General features: G+C 40.6%; 1 protein-coding gene across 2 annotated transcripts in view; it reads left to right on the forward strand.

Annotated features, from left to right (window-relative positions):
• LOC117475901 (inositol polyphosphate-5-phosphatase A) overlaps nt 1–23187 on the forward strand; it is a 163768-nt gene that overhangs the window by 93631 nt on the left and 46950 nt on the right. For both annotated transcript variants that reach the window (XM_034122248.1, XM_034122256.1), the window contains exons 7-9: nt 9212–9264; nt 10469–10588; nt 22344–22428. In XM_034122248.1, the coding sequence (XP_033978139.1) occupies nt 9212–9264; nt 10469–10588; nt 22344–22428 (258 nt within the window). The remainder of the gene's footprint in view (nt 1–9211; nt 9265–10468; nt 10589–22343; nt 22429–23187) is intronic.

The raw sequence follows: 23187 nt of genomic DNA on the forward strand, positions 1-23187 counted from the left end.
TGAATTATCAATTCATCTGCAGCATTGCTTTCGAAATCAACCAACGACAATATTCCAGAAGGAAAAGTGATGTCCACAAACTGCTGATTTTGTCTGCAACCCAAAGATGCTCTATTTACACTCAATTAAAAGAGCAGGACATACTCATACTTACCAGCAACTGTTTGTGCATATACTGTACATTACTTGAAAGGAATACAAAAAAACTTTATTGAAATATTTTGTATTTAAAGAAAATATTTGTATTTCACAAAAAGTGAAAAAATGCATAGAAGTAAGATATATATATATATTCAAAAATGGTCATGAAAGACAAAAAAAAAAAAAAAAAAAATTACAAAAAAAATCAAAATAATCATTAACACCACTAAAAAGGCTATTACAAATAAAACAAAGCTGTTACCAATATGATATGAAGGGGAAAAAAACATTTCCGTCATACGGTTTATTTTCCTGCACGTCTCACATTCATTGGAGAATTGTTTACCTTTAGTGCAAAATGTTTCACATAATATCCAACTGACGCTGAAAGGAATCAGAAATCAAGCTAAACTAAGATCTCTATATTATTTACTGCTCTTAAAGCATCCATTTTCAATGAACCTATATCATGTGATGATGGCTTTCTATTTCATCTTTTAAAAGTGGCTCAAACTCAATGTCATAAAATAAAATACTGGGTAAAGTCAATTCCCCCTGCTGCTTGTGGCTCTTTTCTTCTCCTACGCTCGTTTGATTCTGATTTAAGCGACAGACCCTCCATATGCAAAACACCGGTTCTCTCCGTAATCCCACCCTGAGTTATGGCTGTAAGTGAAGGAGAGGGAAGCAGGGACATTAATTGAAATGCTGAATAAGAAGGAAGTGGACAAAATCGCGGGCGCATTCCTTTTGAAAGATCGCCGTGATGGATTTGGGGCGCTTGTCGTTTCCCGTTGTTCCGTCAATCTCTCCACCTCCCCAGCGAGCATACATATATTTATTTGTTTGGCGCAGTAATACATGCCTCCAAAAACCATTGCATCATAAGGATATGTCATTGCCTTATATAAATAAAGTATACGACCCAGACCTTAATGTGCCCTTGCTATTGATCGTTTTACACAGCCGTAGGAAGAAAAAAATAAAAGCAGAGGGAACTGAATAGCGGACAGGCTGTAGATCAACATCCATATGAGTTTGTATTTGTTGTTTGGCACCACGGCGTCTCCATAAAAGCATTGACTTCTCATACCCTTTTAGTGCCCTCTGTAGTCAGCTCTGATTTGGGGCTGTGATTACTCTCAAGTTCTGCCCCCGATGAAAGTTAACTTCCCTCGTGTGTTCTGCTTTGATTTAAACGCGTGTGTGTACTTCTCAGATGCCGTGCGTATACGTTAAGGAGATGAAGTCATTTAAACGGGCATCGCTTGTAAAATGCTCCCCGCATCCATCACCTGACAGACACCTGTGACGCGGATCTGTGACAGGCTGATCCATGAGACTGCAACAGCTCATAAATGAGGGGATAATGTTGAAATGAAAGCTAAAGCAAGGATTTTCACACATTTGTCTTTGTGTAAAAAGATCAGAATTATAATGGATTTTACAACTGAACTCTGCTGTGAAAATGTTGGCAATTTAAATCCATCATTTTTATTTCATTATTTGGAATTTACCATATGTATTCTAAAAGCTCTTCATATTCCTACACTGAAAAACTGAAACGTTGACTGAAATGTATTACGTAAACACATTTCACATAACTGTATTAGGTTGCAAGCAATAACATTAAGTTGAACAAAAATATTTTGTATTTAAACTTAATATTGTTGCTTTCAACTAACCTAATACAGGTATGTGAAATGTGTTTAAATAATACATGAACTTAAAGTCAATGTTTCCGTTTTTTCAGTGTTCATCGTATACAGTAACATGACATAGGGTTCAAGGTTCAAAGGTGCATTGTAATATGCACAGCTACAGTGTAGATAAGCAATGAAAACACCTATACTATACAAATAGTGCAAGAAGAAACTGAATACAAATGAAATAGTGCTAGAATGTTGCAAGACTAATGTGCTGTTTATGCAGGAAGAATTAACAATATGCAAGTCAATTAGAACAACAAATGTATTGCTGTACAGTGAAATAAAATACTGCTTATCGTAATAGTATATAATTATTAAATAGATATTTGTATACAAGGATAATGAATATTATTGATTTTACAACTGAACTCTACTTCAAGAGTTGTTTAAATAAATCTTTCCTTCATCTTATTAAATTATCACATTCCTACATCGTGTACAGAAACATGGCTTTAGGGTTAGGACTGTCCTCTGTTCATATTGGCGTCTTCATCACACACACACACACACACGCACACGCACACACACACACACACACACACACAGAGGCTGTCCTGTCACATAACCCCCATGTGAGACCCTCTCTTATTTGATGGGCCCCCCTAGATGATGGAGTAAAGATAAATGTGACTGTCTAGCAGAGCTCAAATCAATCAGCGTTTGTGTGTATTACTTATTACTCACAGTGCATTTCTGTCACATGGCTTTTGTGTAAGCTGCCCCCCCCCATCCTTGCCTTGCACTCTTCTATCACCCCCCTCCAAACATCATAATATTATTTATGGGGGTCGGACTTTGAGCAGAAATATAAGAAAGGTCAAAGAATCAAACTGGATGGACCGGTGGTGTGTGTGTGTGTGTGTGTGTGTGTGTGTGTGTGTGTGTGTGTGTGTGTGTGTGTGTGTGTGTGTGTGTGTGTGTGTGTGTGTGTGTGTGTGTGTGTGTGTGTGTGTGTGTGTGTGTGTGTGTGTGTGTGTGTGTGTGTGTGTGTGTGTGTGTGTGTGTGTGTGTGTGTGTGTGTGTGTGTGTGTGTGTGTGTGTGTGTGTGTGTGTGTGTGTGTGTGTGTGTGTGTACACACACATACACAGTGTCACGTCTGGCATTTTATTGGCGCGTAATTTTCCCTCGGTCACAATTGGAGAGTTTCCAGCGAATCCGATGGTCCTGCATCCCTCCATCACCCCATCTTTCCTCCTATTTCCTGTCTGTCTGTCTCTTTCCCATCCCGTGTGTGTGTGTGTGTGTGTGTGAGTGATGTATTGCCCGACAGCCCTGGATGTGCCCCTCTGTGTAGCCACCGTTCATCACTGTCATGGGCGGAGACGCCACCGCTGACCTGTGGAAGGTCAGCCAATGTCACCCCGAGCCACGTGACCTTTTACCGCCGCCCTCTGACTCCCCCCCCGTCCCCCATCCCCGTCCCCTCTCACTGACTCTTTATAGCCCCCCACCCTGATATATGATATGATTACATGTCACCTCTCCGTTCAATCCAAATACCTGTTCATAAGAACTGTGACATAACACATGTGCTAAATTCATCCGTTTTTTAAGGCAAGGCGAGTTAATTTATATAGCAGCTTTCAACACAAGGCAATTCAAAGTGCTTTCAAAAAATCTAAAAAGCGCTGAAAAAACTGAACCGTTAACTTTAATTAAATGTATTATGTCAACACATTTCACATAACTGTATTAGGTTTAGCAATACTATTGAGTTCAAATAGGTCCAACTTCATATTCTTGCTTTAAACTAACCTCATACAAGTATTTGAAATGTGTTGACATAATACATTTAAAGTCAATGTTTCAGTTTGTTCAGTCCATTGCAGTGGAAACACATTATAAAATAGATGCAAAACAGTTGTTAAAAAGCAAAGAGAGTAAAATAAAACATAAAACAAGCTAATATAGAATACCACAGGTATAACATTCATGAATAAAAGTGACACTGCAGTGTAAGATATGAATAGTTCAATTAAAAGCAGCGGCAAAAAGATGTGTGTGTGTGTGTGTGGTGTGTGTGTGTGTGTGTGATGTGTGTGGTGTGTGTGTGTGTGTGTGTGTGTGTGTGTGTGTGTGTGTGTGTGTGTGTGTGTGTGTGTGTGTGTGTGTGTGTGGTGTGTGTGTGTGTGTGTGTGTGTGTGTGTGTGTGTGTGTGTGTGTGTGTGTGTGTGTGTGTGTGGTGTGTGTGTGTGTGTGTGTGTGTGTGTGTGTGTGTGTGTGGTGTGTGTGTGTGTGTGTGTGTGTGGTGTGTGTGTGTGTGTGTGTGTGTGTGTGTGTGTGTGTGTGTGTGGTGTGGTGTGTGTGTGTGTGTGTGTGTGTGTGTGTGTGTGTGGTGTGTGTGTGTGTGTGTGTGTGTGTGTGTGTGTGTGTGTGTGTGTGTGTGTGTGTGTGTGTGTGTGTGTGTGTGTGTGTGTGTGTGTGTGTGTGTGTGTGTGTGTGTGTGTGTGGTCGCCGGGCGGGCGGGGGTGGTGGTGATGTTCCAGCAGGAGATTAAATGGGTCCGGACAGCATCTGTGTCATCATCTCAGCTGCAGCAACCAAATCATGATGTCATCATGTCAACCAATAGATTGGCAGAGACACTTCTCTTCTTCTACTCTTTGATTGATTGCGCCAGATAATCATCTCAGACCGGACTTGCATTACAAAATAAAAGCACTTAAATTGGGTGAAATGGACGGCAGAGCGGAGTGTGTTTTTTTGCGTCTTACTTCCTGGTATGTAGATGTTGTTCCACTCGACTGGGACTGGTCCGTGCTCGGTGTGTTGTGAGCGTGTTTATAAGGAAGCGATGAAGCAGGGGGTCAATCATTCATACGTGGAGGAAATGGGGCAATCTGGGGCCGGGTGTCAAGGAAGTGATGGATTTTAATGCTGCGATTGTAGTTAATGGCTCTTTAAATTAAATCGAGATTAAACGTCTCTGGCTGCAGTCAGAGCTTGTACAGGCACTGAGCAAGTAACCCCCCCACCCATCCCCAAAAGACTAACTCTCCATCATGTCCTTCCACATCCGCCCCACTCTAAGACTTTCTTTCCTAAACTTTACATCCACAAACGCATATACAGAACGCTAATGGATGTCTATGTGTCGTGTGATCAAGTATTCATTTTGTCCAAATGCACATAATGCAATTACTCAATTCTTATTCAGGTTCCTGTGGATCCCTAAAAAGTCGAGATAGGTTTAATAAAAATAAGGCGTTTAATCATTTAAAAAATGTTTTCAATTGATTATTCTAATTTTTAAAGGTTGAAGGCTATTGTGCTTTTTGGGGTGTTTTCCCTTCCCTGTAGTGTGTTTACTTCCGCAACAAAGTGACATGATAGGCTAAGGGGCGGGCTATCGCTAAGCTGTTGACCAATCACAACAGAGCAGACTGGGCTCTGGTTTCAGACAGAGGGTGAAAAGAGGTGCTGCAGCACAGGCAGTATGAGAACAATAAAGAGCTTTTTGAACATTAAAGCCATAAGATACAAATATGAACCTGACAATTAGCATAATTGGGCCCCTTTAAAAAAATGCCAGGTAGGAGTTTATATTTTTATATTTCTGACATTAAATCTCCAAATAGATTGTGCATTAACATCACTCAGAAAAGGATAGTGTTATTATTATTATACGTTTCTTTTTACAATTTTAAAGCACCAAAAAGGTTGTGTTTTGTGTTGCTATGAACATTTAGGTGATACCTCAATCACTCAACAATTAATGTAGTTAATCCTTTACATAATAAAATAAAAATAAATCTAACTTGGCTCCAGCCGTAGAAACCTTCACTGCATTTGTTTCTCATTTTAAAATATTCCGATCTAGTTAGGTTAAAACGTTCTTTTTCCTAAAGTGTAAGGTGAATTTGTTCTGCTGCAGTGTGACACTCACATCTAATTCCATTTGCTCCTTTCAAAGTCACGATATTGGGACAGCCAGTTATAATTGGACCCATACATCCTGCACAGGCAGTATGGATTAATTCAAGTATGCTAATGTAATTCAATTTGATACAGTTAATCTTGTACTAATGCAGATTGAAAGATGTGAGGTGCAATCAAATACCTCTTAGCCTTTTAATTTGCATCTGAGTTGAAGAAAAAAATAAAATTAGTCAATTTGTAATTATGTGACCTTGCCCATAATTAGTTTATTCATCACTGCAGTTAACTCCCCATTAGGAGTCTCAGAGAGCCATAGCCGGTAAAGGAGAGAGGCTGAGGGAAGACACTTATGTTTCTTCTCAGAACGAGAACACTCACAACATACATTTGTCTCTCATTTAATAAGCAGCTTCATGGGGAATCATGTGCTGTTTGAGAAAGGTCTTTGGACTTGTGATTGAATAATTAACTCAGGGCTGTGGGATGTGATCAAACAGCTGCAAACTGAATGTGCTCGGTTCAATACTCAGTATCGTTTGTATAACTCTCCTCCATAAGTGATGCGTTAAAGCCATGAAACAGGCATCTGCATTATTATCTCCACACAGATTTGTCTGCATTAAGGAAATGATATCCATTACAGATGGACATATAAACATCATTGGTGGAAAGTAAATAAGAACATTTGTTATTAACTACTGTACTTAAGTACAAGTTTGATGTACTTTTACTTAATTTAAGTATTTTTTATAATCATTTAATATTGTCTCCACAGTAACACGCATACAATAACATTAGATGGATGTCATTAAAGAAGAAGAAGTGCCTCAAAAGTGTTTTCAATACTGTACATCAACTTGACATTCTCTTTTGGATGCATATTCTGTATCATGTGTATGACCCCCATGCTTGTAATGCATTATACAAAAAGAATAATTATATCACATTATAGTTTTTTTAAGTGACTTATGAGCTCAAGTCTCCTAAACATTTTAAAATAGATATTTCTATTTTTGCAAGGATCATAATAATGACATGTATTGTTGTTCCCATAGTTGCAATACAGGATTATCTTTCAGATCTGATCTATATCTCATTATAGCAGTGATTGTAATGCACTTGAATATGATTATAAGTTAATCTAAGTAAGTGATTCTGTCCTACCCCTCTTTTGAGGAAGACATTTTGTCCCTCCCCACTTAATATCACATCAAGGTTATGGATGTCATGTGACCAGGTGAATTCTTCAACAAAAACAAATGAACTTAAACATGCAATTCTTTATTACGGATTGTTTCGTTTTTCATACATATTTCTCTGTTTAATGTCCACTTAACATTGATATGATAAATATATTTAAAAAAATGTATGAATTCAGGTTTTCACCCGGTATTAAGAAACGTAACCTTATAAATCCTAATAAAAACATCTTAATAATGATTATTATTATAAAGCATTATGAGTATTTATGAGTGAATAATATAATGATGTTGAGGTTGTAAGCAGATTATAATGCATATAATAAACTATGTTATAGTTTATGATGCAGTCAAAACATTGTGAAATTGTGGTCCCACACTGAAAAAACTGAAACTTTGACTTTAATGAAATGTATTATGTCAACAAATTTCACATACAATAGGTTCACCTTAATATTATTACTATTGACTAACCCAATACAGTTTTGTGAAATGTGTTGACACAGACATTGTAACATGACTGTGAAACTTTGACCATTCTAGTTTTCATTTGCCTTGTGCAACCCTTGTGCCCTCCTCGGGCATTTTTGTACATTCTTCCTGACTTTGTTTGTTGATCTGGAGAGATCATTTCAGCTGTGTTCCAGCTTTGGCATGGCATTTTGTAAGAAGTCTTCTTTTGAGTCACATTTTTTAAATCCATTGTCGTTTACTCTTACATGTTTTGTATACTCTCGTGATGCATTTTGCACCCTCTGGACCCCTTCTGTTAGTGTGTTCAAGCCAGGTGCATACACACAGTTGTTTTTTGTTTTTGAGTAATCAAGCACCTCTTCAAAGACACATGAAACACATCCGTCAAAAGATGGCCTTTTTTACCCATGAAATGATCCGTGCATGCTTACAGATACTCTCACTCACACACACACACTCACACTCACACTCACACTCACACTCACACTCACACTCACACACACACACACACTCACACTCACACTCACACTCACACTCACACACACACACATGAAAAAAGCAGCAGTTTTTTTGGGGCGTGTACATTTTTGCCACAAAGTTGTCCAGAGGTAGTATCTGATACTGCGTAAACAATAATAATGCAGTCAAATCAATTTTGTTGCTAATCTTGGACACATCCAAGACTCTAATAACCACTAAAGTCCCATCCCCCTACTAATTATTATATTGAAGCAATTTAATTTTTTGTGTTTTTTTGTCATTAATAATGAAATAATTCAAATAATGAATCAGGCATTTAAAGGGTTACAATCCTGAAAATGATTGAATGTTTGGTAGTTTTGAAGTTGTTTTAGTGATTCATGAAAAACAAAAAGTAGATATTGATGTATGAGGATTTAATAGCAATGGTGAAAGGTTGGAAATTCGAGGAGGGCACAAGGGTTAAGTAGATTACTAACACAAGTAATGTGCATAATAGACATACAGTATGCCATGTTTCTGTACACGATGTAGGAATGTGGTAAATTCAATAAGATAAAAGAAAGATATATTTAAACAACTCTTGAAGTAGTGTTCAGTGGTCAAATCAATAATATTCATTATCCTTGTATACAAATATCTATTTAATAATGATATACTATTACGATAAAGTTAACCAAAATTCAATGTAATAGTTTATGATCGTGTAGAATTCTTTTTAAATCGTGCTCCTCGATGATAGACATCGTTACACAACCGTGAAAGTTAAATCAATCTAACTTTCATTTACTTAGTGATGTAGGCAGATTATATGATGTAAGCAGTTTAACGTGCACAACAGACATATGCCTCATGAGTTACCGGAAATTCAACGGTGATAGATCGTGTTGAAGAAATGTGAAATCGTGCTCCCAGATGATAGACATCTATCATTTGCCTTGTGCTTTAAGTAGAATATAATGCATGGGTTTCAAATGCATTGTAGACATATGCCTCATAGAAAGTTACTAGAAATTCAACGTGATAGTTATGATTGTGGTGAAAATCGTGCTCCCAACGATAGACATTGTTATCTGAATGTGTCATTGTAATCAATGTAGCTTGTATTGGCCTTGTGCTTCAAGCAGATTATAACACAAGTATGTTTCAAAAGCATTATGGAGATAGGACTCATAAGTTACCAGAAATTCAACATAATAGTTTATGATTGTGTTGAAAAAAATGTGAAATCGTGCTACCAGATGATAGACATCGTTCCATGACTGTGTAAACGTTTTTGCATTTTGATGACTTATTCCTGACTAATATTGAGTGTCTCTGTTCCGCAGTGCAAGTGGTCCAGAAAGGGATTCATCAGGACTCGATGGGCCCTGGCAGACTGGTGAGTTCCTGCAGAGACACTTCCCCCCCCCCCCATCATTCCAGCTGTGATCAGAGATTCTATCTCAGCGTGTCCCTGCGACGTGTGGTCCTGGTCATAGAAAGCACACAGCTGAACCCTCTCTGGACAGTACGCAGCAGGGATCTGATTAAACCTAATCGCGTTAGTCAAGCAGTTGCATATGACAGATGACCAAAAAGATTACATGCAATTGAACCTGTACGGCATGAATACAAACGCTTGCTTCCAGCGTGCACAACAGGGGATTGGGGGACTAGGATGGGGGGGGGTCGTAATCTAATAGAAGGATGACATGAGAACTAAAGAGCTGAAACGGTAAGCATTTAATAGGGGCATGACGTTTGACAAGAGAGGGAGAAGGATAGGGAGATGGGAGATGGGAGAGACAGAGATAGCATGCATGTATTCATTTGTTCAGGTTGTCACTGCAGAATAAGCCCCATGAGATAAGACTATTCCTCTGGGTGGGGGGGGGGGGGCTGCCGAACACCATGCAAACAAAGCAGATTGATAGGATCTGCAGGGAGGTGTTCATCACTGTACATTGAGCTGTCTCGCTCCTGCCTGACAGAACAAACTGAAGGAGAGCAGATTAGTGTTTGTATGGAGAGATATCTGCCGTCATGAGGAGAGCCAGTCCTTCTGGGTCAGATAGCATTGATTTGATCCGCCTTACAAGGGGGGTGTCTTCAGGAGAAATCAGGTCATTCAAACCAAGTTGGTAAAAATGTGTCCTTGTTGCTTTATTATTCTATTATTTATCGACTACTCAAAGGATTTTGTTGATTTGATCAAAAGATGTTTTTCTTTTCTCTAGGAAAAATCATGCAAAGAGCTCCACTTGAAATCCTCTGTATTTCAGAGACTTGCTTACTCTATTTGTTTCTTGGAACTAAATCATTCAGGATGTTAAAAGCATTTACAGAATGACTACTTCAGAAATCTTTCTCAAGCAAGAAAGCAGCCTTTCACATCACATTCACTTAAGTCCATTGTCATTTGAGTTTCATCCAAACCCTCATCTGAAATCGAGCTTTTATCAATGATTACGTTTTAATGCAGTTCATGGATTCATTAAGAAATGAAATTGCTGCAATGGTTGAATGAAATGTCTCGTGTTATGCGTGCATTTATGGATGAATACATCTGGATAATGAAGTCACTGAGTGTTCTTTCATCGCAGTGCCTTTGATCTGGTCAACATCCACCTTTTCCATGATGCCTCCAACCTGATTGCGTGGGAGAAGAGCCCCTCTGTGTACTCCGGGACCAGGCAGAAGGCGCTGGGCTACGTCTTAGACAGGTAGGAACCCAACGGATGCGCTTTCATCCAGACTGTATTCCTGAACACAGTTTTCATTGAAATGTGAGAAAGAGAGGCTGTGGGGAGAATCCCTGCGTATGAAACATCTCTGTATTTATCCTGCATCTTTTTGAAGTGAATCTCCACAATATTTATGATTTATAAGTAATAGAAACTGATATTTTCTTTGCATTTTCTATGACCCCCATGTCTAGGATGTATAATTAAGAAAATAACAATATGTTTTGATCTGCTTATAGACTGTTACTGTATAATTACAGCAACTACCACATAATGCTGCACAATAAGTATATCCAGGTTACAACATATTCACCATATTTGCTAGGTCTTCATCACTTACCAGCCCAAAAACAATGGTTATAATTGGTTATCATTTTTAACCTTCATTAAAGGAAGAAATAACTTATAGACTTATAAACAGATTCACATGTATATCTTCCAATACCCTTTGAATTGTGTTACTTCTGTTAAATAACCTAGTGACCAATGACAATGATGACATTATATGCATTATAACAGGGATAAGAATACTATATCAAATATATTTAATGAATTACAGATATGAGAATTCTAATACACTATAATCCTTGCAAAACAATGTCAGTAAATGACCAGAAAATATGAAGTATGATGAGGCTTGACTGAATAAGTGTTTATAAAATGCTTATAATGGGTTTAATATGCAGATTATAAAGCATGTTAAGTGTGTTGATAATGCATTAAAGACATCGGTGTCAGCCATTATGTAATCGATGTTTTAAATGTTTAAGTATTGTAAATGTAGTAAACTGTAAAACTTGAATAATACAGTAATGGAGGTTTAGAGTGAGACTGGAGAAGAAGCAGAGGGATTACATCTGTCAAAAGCAGGGGGTCTTACTCACTACACGGTCTGTGGACTCCTCTTTTATCTTTTCTTCTTCCGTCCATCTCCTCCTTACATAAGCATATTTATTTCTTGAGGTGTAATCCCATATTTGACGTTTTTGTCCCACCCACATGCAAGAAGCCAAGTATTTGTCAATTGCCCATTTGGGAAATGCTACTGAATCACAAACTTTGGTCAAATTACTTAAAAAATACTGACCAGATTGCCAAGATATTGAAATGGTTTGTTTTCGTGACCCTCGCCTTTTTTTGCCTGGGACCACCCTCTGCTCAAAATGTGCCCTTGTAAGATAAATTGATACACCTCGAAATGGGTTTGATCAAAAAGAACAAATATTTTCCCCAATGGACAAATCCTAATTCCATTGCAATGACATTTACAGAACATTTTCATGATCCCCAGAGGTGTCACCATTTCTACTTTGGACACTAAAACTCAAAACCGATTGGTCTTATCTCAGTCAAATTTGAAATAGAAAGTCCATAGAGGATGAACCCTAAAGTTGTTGGTCATCTCCGACTCCTGCTGAACTGCCATAAGGCCAACATTCCCAATCTTATATTAGACGTATTATTCTCTAACTATCTAATTAACTATTTAATACCTTAAGCACATTCTTGCTCCCAAGAGGATCAACCCTGAGAATAACATTTAGCATTTTGAATTCTGCTGGGGAGGCTTTCAGAATCCTATTGGAATGGTAACGATGTGTTCACTCTGGGTAAAGCCAGCCTCTGTACAAACAGGCGAGGCCGTCCATTCATAGGCCGGCTAATGTGATTTATGGGATATCCATTTGCAGCGCAGCAGCATGAGAGAGTGCACGGTGCGACCCTGCTCCATACCTGGCCACGCTAACACACAATAAAAGCCTTGCAGCAGGTGACCTCCCATTCAAATGGCATCAGAATGCACAACGCGCCCCCCCCCCCCACCCCCGCCCCGCCTCCACTTTGACTAACTACATGCGTATATGGGTGGCATACATTATCAGAGGGCTCTCCGATGCTCGTGAATTATGAGGCTCCTCTCAAAGTATTCTCTATAAGAGGTCATATTTGACCTGTGCTTCATTCTTGATTTGATGTAAGAATGGTCCGCTTTTAATGGACAGAGAAGCTGGAGTTTTGCCTTTTTATTATGCCGTAACTTACCTGGATTTACTGGCATGATGAAGTTTCTAAAGCAGCGCTGTTGTCGCTTACGTTTAAGTGTTTTCATTGTATTTCCTCTGCTTTCATCATGCTTTTTCAGCTGATTTATTTCCCCTTCCTTGTAAATACACCTAAATAGCGGCGTGTCTGAGGTTTAGCTGGGGGGCTGAGGGGATTGAATAGAAATGGTGTTGGCTGAGTGGCAGTTTCCACGCTCCCTCTTTCTAAATCCCCTTTGTGTTGTGAATGGTAACCTTGTTGTTACTTCTAGGCCATATCATTTAAAGGTTCTTTTTTGACATGGATGGGGATGGGGGGGTGGTGGGGAGAGGGTTATATGTTCCGGCTCCCCTAATATAGGAGGAAGAAATGATTTACTTAAGTTAAAGTAGCAATGCTACAGTGTAAAAATACTCAGTTACAAGTAAAAGTCCATTCAGAATGTGACTTAAGTAACAGTTACCAAAGGTACTCGTTATGCAGAATGACCCATTTAAGCGCCATATATTTAGAATATATTGTATTATAATTTATGTATGCATTAATTAGTTTACCCTTCAATGTTGCACTTGGTAAAATATGGTTTTATTTGAATTTCTTTATATAATACTGAGTGGCTAAACCTATAATAATATATAATAAGGAATTATTCGATTTATATTTGTATTAATATTCTAATATCTGCAGTGTAACTTCTAACTAAAGCTCTAAAGCAAATGCCATTTTCAGAATAATATATATGTTATCACTGGATTATCATGAGATCCATTAACATTTTAAGGTGGAGAGAACTTTTTTTAGACAGCCAGGTATTTCCAGCAATAATAATACATCACAATGCATTAGTTCAATTCAGTTCATGTATCAAAAATATGAACATGTAATAATGTAATAAGTGCAATATTTGCCAACAAGATGTAGTGGAGTAAAGCATAAAGTAGCAAAAACTAAAGTACAAGTACTTCCATTTTTTACTTAAGTACAGTACTTGAGTATATGTACTTAGTTACATTCCTCCAGTGCTGCTAGGGGTACAGGGGGGGGGGTTAGGGGGGTAGTGGTGGCATCGCGCCTCACTCCCTCACTTTGGGGGACACTTTGGGGGACACTGTCGGGCGCAGATCCGGAGCGGCGGAGTGAGAAAGAGCTGGCGGTGCAGAGGGAAGGGGGGGGGGAGCACAAAGGAGGCTCGGCTCTGTAAAGGGCAGTGAATAATGGGCCGGTCCTTTCACAGAGGCTGCTAACCTTTTGGCAGCCACCAGCAAACTCCATTCTCCTCCGCCAATCTGGGAGGACAATGTGCCCGGGCCGGCTTTGAATGCAGCGCTACCACCAACAGTGTTCCATTCAGGCTGGTTGGGAACCATCTTTTTGGCCATTGTCCTAAGTCTGACTCCTACCCCCAGAAAGCAGAGCAGGAAAAGGGACAGGGGGAATATCTAAAGCCAAACTCCCCCCTCCTTCCCTTCTTCTCTCTGCCTTCTCTGAGCTCTAATCTCTCAGGATTGGAGAGACCCCTGGTAGACCACCACACACACACAGACTGTAATATCCCTGATGGGAAATAACACTGCCTGTGAATATAAAACGTTGCGCAATATACGCATGTGCGATATACCCTCGGACAATTTACTCTTTCATTTTCCTTCAATTTATTTACAATCTGTAAACATTACCAGATACTTATATACTTCAATATTTTTATATGGTCATTTTTTTTGTAATATACTGCAACTTGTTTGTTAACTATGGTGTACTTATCTCTTATTTGTTTTAGTTATTGTGTTTTTTATTAATAACGCCTGCATACTTTTTTATATAGTATCTAAGTCTACTCTTAATCTGCTCTATACCCTTGCTGTTGTAATACCGTAAATCTCTCCGTTGCGGGAAAAATACAGGAATTCTGATTCTGAAAAGGCAGGGGGGGGGGGGGGCTGAGTTCCATCAGGAGCCTGATCACACAGTTCTGCTGCGGAGCATCAAACTCCAGCCTCCACCTTATCTGAGGCGCAGGCCTAATAATGCAGCTTACGGCCCATTGAGGAGACATCTGATAAGCCTTTTCCTCTGTGGCCCTTTTAACTGCTAAACGGTGTTTATCTCCAAAGTGCTTCAAGGCCTCAGGGGAACAATGCTGAGAAGGAACAGCGTTTAGCCGGCCAGACCTCACTATTGAGTCACATCAAAACAGCTCTGCTCTATAGCGCTGATGTGTGGACTTCCAAGCTTCAAATGCATCCCCTGCCTGTGTTCCTGTCCTTTGAAAGTGAGCACATGAGCTCCAAGAGTTATTTACCTTGTTGACTCAGCTACGCCTTGATGTGCAGAATCACTGTTTTATAATTATGTCCAGGATTAATAGTGTTTGAGGCACACAATGTAAAAAGAAAAAAAAACGTCATACTTTATGGACTAGTGCAATATTCAAATTCCAGGATGGACAATATTTTTGTAATGCTAAATGTTTTAAAATAGCATTTAGTATGTAGCTGCAGAGATATCCCGCCAGACAAATGATTTTCTTAAGACCTAACAAGACAATTGTTTCGAGCATATCTCTTAAAGAAATTGCACTCTAATCAGTTTAATATATTTTCCAATGATAATAAGTCTATAACTATGATGCATAAATGATCATTCCCTCTAATATCGTGAACATTATTGCATTTGCAATATCTGTCAAAGCAATCGCAATAAGTCATTGTTTCCAAAGGGTGCAGCCCTACCGATATGCATGGTGTGTTTGCAGTGCAAAATAACCTTATTTAGGTTTTCTCTGTGAGACAGCTGATGTGATGGAAGTGATGGTGAAACCCCTGGCCTCTCTAGAGGTTGGAAAACATGTCTGCTGAATGAGACCGTGAAATGATAGCATGAGATAAAATCAACAGGTTCTTTTCCACTTCCTTAAAAAAGAAAATGCCTTTTGTGTTTTGGAGTTTGTTTCTTTTTTCCAACCCCCATTCAGAGTGGCTGGTCCGGTTCAGGGGAGAACAGTTTTACATTACAACTGTGAAATCCTGGCATAAAGGCGTCCTTTGTGCCGTGCCATTATTTTCACACAAATATAGTCCATTGTCACAGTGCTGAAGTTAATTTGATCAACATTGGGGACATTTAACTGTTTTGTTCGCTGAAAAGACTTGTTTCATGCTCATTTTCGGGGCATTGAAAAGCAATGATTGGCAGAAAAATAATGTTGCCGTTAACAATTCAAAGCAATTAGTTTCCCATGGGGAGGCAGTGGGCCGCAATGGCCACCACACAGCGATGCTTTGTCATTTTATGGACGGTCATCAGTCAACTGTCAGAGGGTCTCAAAGAGCCCTCCAATCTAAATGTTTCCCTTTGGGCTTTTCCCAGAACAACAGGCTGAAAGAGCACAGAAAGGACGGCCAGTTTGCAGCCAATAGACATGTTGAGCTGCAGGAGGGAGGACTGGATAATCACAGAGATCCTCCATGAGGGCACAAGCTTTTATTAAACAGAGCAGTGTGTGTGTCCACTTCAAGTTATAGCAGCAGTGTTTCATTATGACGTGTGTGTGTGTGTGTGTGTGTGTGTGTGTGTGTGTGTGTGTGTGTGTGTGTGTGTGTGTGTGTGTGTGTGTGTGTGTGTGTGTGTGTGTGTGTGTGTGTGTGTGTGTGTGTGTGTGTGTGTGTGTGTGTGTGTGTGTGTGTGTGTGTGTGTGTGTGTGTGTGTGTGTGTGTGTGTGTGTGTGTGTGTGTGTGTGTGTGTGTGTGTGTGTGTTGCCTTCTCACCCTGGGAGGCCTTCAGGAGCAGAGGTTAATCTTCACCAGTGTCTCCCTGCTCATAGTGGACCTGTTTATTTCTCACACACACGTATATAAGAGAAGTCTCTCTCCAGCACCTGCAAAGGACTTTGAATGTCTCCTCTAAATGGTTTAGGTATGGGTCTTTCAGACATTTTTTCCCATACAGCTTTGCCATTCTCCAAAATTGACATAATCCCTTTGTTATCCAGACAAGTACAAATCTGAACATCTAATATACTAACATGATGTAAACTGTAGATGAGAACTGTTCATCAAAGTAGATTTATCTTGCTTATCCTCCCGGTTTGTATTTATTAGTGCCACAATTATTTTGGTATTATTTGGCTGTCCAATATTTATTTATTTATACACAGTATATTGTAATATCTCTAATTACCTTATTTATTTGACCAGCTAGCACAGGCATAGCTAAATGTACCTTGTATTGTATCCCACATTGATATGTGCCCCTTTCTGTGTCTATGTTCCCATTAAGTATAGTCTGCACCTAAACCCAGAAACCAACAGGTGTTCCTAAACCTAATCACTTCCTCACAGGGCTTCACTAGGTCAGTCAATAGTAACTTGACGAGACACAATTACTTATTTCTATTTCAGTTTTGTGCAGTTCCACTATTAGGAAAAGAACCCAGGTGAGCACAGACACTGGAATAGTGAGTGTACAGCCCAGATCACACTGAGACAAGTCGCTACAAATGCTATGTTCAAATATTTCATGTTTACTGCTGAATGCGTATTGTAGCAATTCCAAACTTGTCCAGCCAATCAAATGATGCGATAGGCTTCAATATTTTAAAACATTATTGCTGTTTTTATTCAGGTTACATTGTATTATATGATGGAGGGCAGCTGTGGCTGAGGGGGTGGATGGGCTCCTACCTGTCAGAGGGTCAGTGGTCCGATTCCCAGCCCGTACAGTCAACATGTTGAAGTGTCCTTTGGCAAGCTACCTAACCCCAAATTGAATCAAAGTGTGTGTAATTAGTTTTGGAGCGTCTTTGCTTAATAGAATAATATCGTTGATGCGGCAATAGTGTGGCCTAACTGTACTGTGATGTAACTCATATCAAACTATCAGTCCAATTTTTGTTTTTGCAACATCTTTTTCCGGTTAATCACTTTGGATTTCCTGGTTGCTCACAGACATTCGCGCCACACTGCTTTTCTTGACACATTTGTCCCAACAGGTTGTAATGGCTGCACCTGTTGTGTTGTGTATCGGTGTTATTGGGACCTTACTGTACCACAAGGTACGAAGATAGAAATACATAATAAGGACCAAGTTGATTGTGTACCTTAGTGGGCCCTCCTGGTGTCCAGGACAGATGCTCAATTTGCTCGGCTGGTAATCCAGTCCAGTTACACAGGTGGTCTTTTGTCCAGTGCCAGAAATGTGCTACATGAGTTGGGCTTAGAGCTTTGTGGTGAAAACAGCCAGTTCAGTTTTCATTCCCTGCTAGCTTGCGTAACTTAGCACAGCTGCTATCTAATTGGTTTTGCATCGAAATGGTTAGCAGCAAACAATGTGAAAGTTGTTCAGCAGCGCTCTTCGACAATTTTGAGCGCTGCGCATTGCCATGGGTACAGTTCTGTTTTGTTGGGCGGCACCGCTCTCTACATAGAAACACAACGGCAGTGCCAGCGCAGTGACGTTTTTGCCACAGAGCACAGCTCCTCACATTTCTACTCAGTTGGCTCCACCTACTGAATGGGTCTTCCTCATCATGAGTCTGTTTTTCGACAGTTCTGTTGGCTCGACCTGACTTATTCAGTAACCTCTGTGTGACCGCAGCAGCATCCTCGCACCCCCTCAGCACCCATCTCCCCTGGCCGTCCCGCAGAGTCAAAGGTCCTGTCAGGGGCCACCCCTGTCCTATTCAGAAAGACGTCACCCAGCACATTCTTCACAATGTTAACATTCTCCCAAAATCTCAACATTTACTTACAATGGATGACTGCGCTCGGCCCTGCTATTGTGTGCAAAGTCCAATCTGAGCGGACAACTTATGGTAAGTCATCTTGTCAATATAATCGTGACATGGCCCCCCGTTGCACCCTCATAATCTCATATAGACTGTCTATTATGGCTCAGTTTAGCTGTCAATCACAGCGTGTAATCTGGTGAGGAACCGGTGAGGGATGGAGGCTGGGGTGAAGGAGAAAGATTTATTTGGTTTTATGGTACTAGTGATATCTCTGAGAATAAGATGTTGTCCTTATCGTGGAGCATTTCAATGTTTTCGTGGGCACAGTTTATTTGCGCATTTGTTCCCTTTGGCGGCACCATAACTGTGTGTGAGAGCTTTCCAATCAGAATCAGAGAATGTGCTGTGGTTGCATTGTGCTGGTGGTTAAAGGAGCCTGGGAGCAGAGTCGGGGGCCATGTTATAAATTAGCGTCTGACCCCAGTCTTTGTGTGGCCCCTAGGAAGACCTGAAGAAGGCCCCTGCCCAAGCCTCAGTGAGAACGGCCCTTGTGAAGAGCCTCTTTCAGGGTGTCACTGCGCGATGAATTGGCCCGGAGAAGCATGTTTATAGACTGTGTAAAGGAGTGCGTCTTTGTGGGAGAATGTCACTGACACTGTTACAGTTTCCATGAATGAACTGTGATGACGAGGCTAATGGGGCCCCCGCTGAGGGTGAGGGTCAGCTCGAGAGGCCCCCCAAGCTCGGGACCCCCCACCCTCAGGCTCTTTTCACGCCCAGTAGCTGTAGCTAATGTTGCAATTCTTCGTTTTCCCCCCCCACAAAGGCCAAGAAAAAAGTCAACTTTCACACCAGCGGGTCACCATGAGTGCTTTAGGAAATGATCGTGTAAACAGAGTGTTACCTTCTGACCTGTGGCTGATACCTTGGAGCAGCAAACAAAACAGCCGGGCTGCGGGTATTAGACATGGCTGTTAGCGGGATAAAGCTACAGGACAGAGAGGAGGAAGACCCCCAGGCTGTGGGACACAAACACTTTCTCATTTGGTGTGAATGCTGAGAGGCATATGTCCATCATCTGTACAAATCCTGCCGCCTTTATTGATTGCCTTCTTCTCCCACATTTTGCAATGCAAAAACTCTGTTTGAACATCAAATGATGCAGATCAATAAGGACATTACTTCGGAATTGCATTCTCTAGTTGCTTTTTTTTTTGTATGATCATGCAGATTACATGTGAAACAGAGTTTATTATTTATCTATTTACATTCTCTTCTGCTTAAACTCGTCACTCACAGCAGCAGAAGTGGTACATTCTCTAAGAGCACAAGGGAGACAAGAGTTCCCACGCCTATAACAACTGCCCTGACGCTGTGTACAGCCATTTTACTGCCCTCCATCGGAGCCAATAGGATACACTGACCACTAACCCTGTTTGAATAGAGCCGAGTCTCTTAGCACCAGGATGTGAGGTCATTAATGACATCAGTCACAGGTTGAGTGTATAAATTAGCCACAGCCACACACAGTGAGTCTGTTTCAGATGTCAACAAGTGTTTGCGCACACACCTACAACACTTGTGAGACTGTTACAAATATTTCTCTTGCACACACAACCAGAGCATCTCATTTGTTTTTGGCCCTTTGTGTTGTTGGTTACTTTTGAGCTTTTTAAGAAGTCCCTTTGCCTTTCCCATTGAAAGATGATTATTTGAATCATCTATTGGTGACCTGTCAAGCATTGATGTTTGATTTTTTTGGTCAGTCACTGAGAATATTCTATCATTCAATTCTTCCAAAAATAACTGATATAAGGTATAAATGGCAGTGACATGGAAACATGTTCATAACCAAATAGCTTATAAACAAGAGCATTACTCATTACTTGGTTGCAGCCCATATTGCAACTACAAGAAGGCAACTAAGGATCCATATTCTTCAAAAATAAAATATGATCATATCAAATTATTTCTCCTATCCTTCTACTTTACTCTACTCTTTCTACTGTTCATCTTATAGCTAGAACAGTCCTGTAAATGAATAATCATATCAATTATAACAATGAAACATGTCATCTGTCATTTTGCACAGGACGTCCTGAATGCTAGTCCTGTCTTTGTGGGACTGTTCTGCTGAAAGACAGGTTTCTCTTTAATATAATGTCAGAATTACTCCATTTCATATAATAGCTGCGTTCCCCTCCTCTTTACTTCAGTCACCTTCGCCTCCCTGCCATTCCCTCTCTCTGCCCCCAGAAGAAGTGTCCGTGCTTTACGACAGCCGGCCAAAGCCCAGACCCACCACTAAGAGCAGGCTCCTTCTCTCTTTACGGCCTCATAAATATATTGTTATCTGGGCCTGGGAAGTCCACGGTGAGATTTATCCGCGCGTTTAGTGGAGATAGCGAGCCAAGCATCCTGAATCATTAATTACACAAGACGCTGCGTCCACCTTAATTTCCTATCTGCGCTCTGTAGAAAAGCCACTTTTAAGTAGGTGATGAGGCATAGGAGTTAATTATATGTCACTTAGGTGCGTTCTTTTATTTTTTTAAAGCACTGGGATGCTCACGAGGTTCCCGAGTTTTGGAAGTCGTCCATGACACAGATGATCTAAATTCTCTGACACTATACCAAGGTTTAAAAAGCAATGCATACAGTACATTAACAACATTCACAAGACAGGAGACAGTAAAACATGCCAGATTAAAACACCCTTAGGAGGCATCAAAAATCAAAAGTCCCATAAGGAGCACTGCTAGTGAAGCAGAGCCTGGGGCACGCGGTCCTTCAGAGCCTGTTTCTGACTCTCGTGTAAACCCATGAGCCCCCCCCCCCCCCCCAACACATCTACAGCCGTCTTATCTCTCTGTGAGGCAGCTGTCACGGATGGGTACAGGACCAACATGGAACATAGCCTCAGGTTTCTTCTCTGCTTCACTCTCCCTTTGATCAATTTACTAAAGTGAATGTTCTTTGCCATCAAAGGAGATGATCAGGATTTATTGATTTCCATGTGGTGTCAGCTGAGAATGAACTGTTGGAACTGTTTTCTCAAATCCCTTTGAAAGATGCTGTCTTCCTTCACTTATTTGTAAAGTTGGAAATTGCATTTCCTGAATGCAAACAGTTGTAAATAAAGAATTGTTTCTTTCCCTGTTAAAAGTGTTTTGCTTTACAGCTCACTTGGTAGAGCTGGGGGCCCGTGTGCTGGGGCTTTGACCCGGGTTTGAATTCGGCCTGTGTGTCTTTTGGTGTGTGTGTGTGTGTGTGTGTCCGGTTCAAGTCTTTCTTTACAATAAGGGACTGGTTACCCAAAGAAATCTTAAAGTTTATTTTGGGTCGTTTTTCTTCATCCAAAAGGATGGTGTCAAAGGATATAAATCACGTGTGAGGTTCAGATTGTAACTTTGTTGGATAATTATCCAATAATATTGACTTGACTTAAAAAATGATTATTATGGATAGAATATTTGGGACGTCTGTCTGTCAGCTTTCTATCTCAATCATGACATACGAGCAGTTTCATTCATCATCATAGGCCCCAGCTGTTCCTGGAAATGTAACTCTCAGATGACATGCTTTCTTGAATGTTCTCTATTCGTCCCTTACTTTATTACATCCTTCCTGTGGTGAATCATAAATGCCCTATAACTGATGTGCCAAAGATGATGTCATACCACAAAGGATGTCAAAAAGCTTCACATGAAGTCTTACTGACTGACCCAGGTCTTCCTATTGGAGTGTTCTCACCACCAGGTGGTGCTGTGGCCTGCATGAACTAACTACCCTGAGGTCAGGGGAGTCATCAAATGAAGGCTTCAAAAAACCTTAACAAGTCGTTTCATTCTTGTCAAGATGGTGGTTGTTAGGATTTGAAGTGTTATTAAAGACTTCTGTTGATGAGGAATGATGATTGTGATTATGGCTGTATAAAACTGACTACAATGTTGTAATGTGTTTCAGGATCACGGACCAGCGGCATGAGAGGCTGCCATATTTCGTGTTCGGGGACTTTAACTTCAGGCTGGACTCCAAACAGGTCATTGAGGTGAGTGTTACACCCTCTGTTTCATCGTATATAGACAATCTGTTCCATATGGGGACATTTGTGCACAACGCTATGCTAATATACATATTTGGTTAAGCTATGAAACTCCTAGTAATGTGTGGGTATAAGAGAGGGACTGCAATCTAGTAAAAGTGGTTTTAGTAGCCCACTGTCTCTTTAGAGTTATGACTCATTAAACGCTTCACTGTTGCTGGCCCAGCTGTGTTTGCCAACCTGGCCCCCAAGTGCATTGTTATGGTGCCATTCACTGCTCTTCCTCTCCTGCTCCCCTCCTCTTTATTCCTCCTCCTCCTCCTCCTCCTCTCCTGTTCTTGGTGCACATGAGGCCAGTGAGAGCCAAGGTAGCGCTGTCATTCACGAGAGGAGATGGGGTGCTAGTGGTGGTGGCATAACAGTCATAAAGGCCCAGTGCAGACAGTGTCCGGTGATAACAGAGTGGGAGAGCCACTTGTTGGCCGATCCTCTCCAGAACAATGGCTGTGGAATCAGTGGCCTGTTCAAGGTGTGGGCATTGTTTATTCCAACCATTCAGAGAAGAGGGGAAGAGGAGGGGGGGCTTTCTGAAGGGACGGGTTTTGCTGAAATATCTAATGCAGCGTTCCATTTACATTGGGAGTCGGAGGTTGGATCTGGTATTGACCTCACACCCAGGTTGTTGGAACCTTGCCTTGAATGTTTGCCTTGTTTACAGCTTTAGCAGTAGCCTCAGGTTAGCCATTGTTAGCATTACCGGTTGAT

This window comes from Trematomus bernacchii, unplaced genomic scaffold, assembly GCF_902827165.1.
Source record: "Trematomus bernacchii unplaced genomic scaffold, fTreBer1.1, whole genome shotgun sequence".
NCBI classification, from domain to species: domain Eukaryota; kingdom Metazoa; phylum Chordata; class Actinopteri; order Perciformes; family Nototheniidae; genus Trematomus; species Trematomus bernacchii.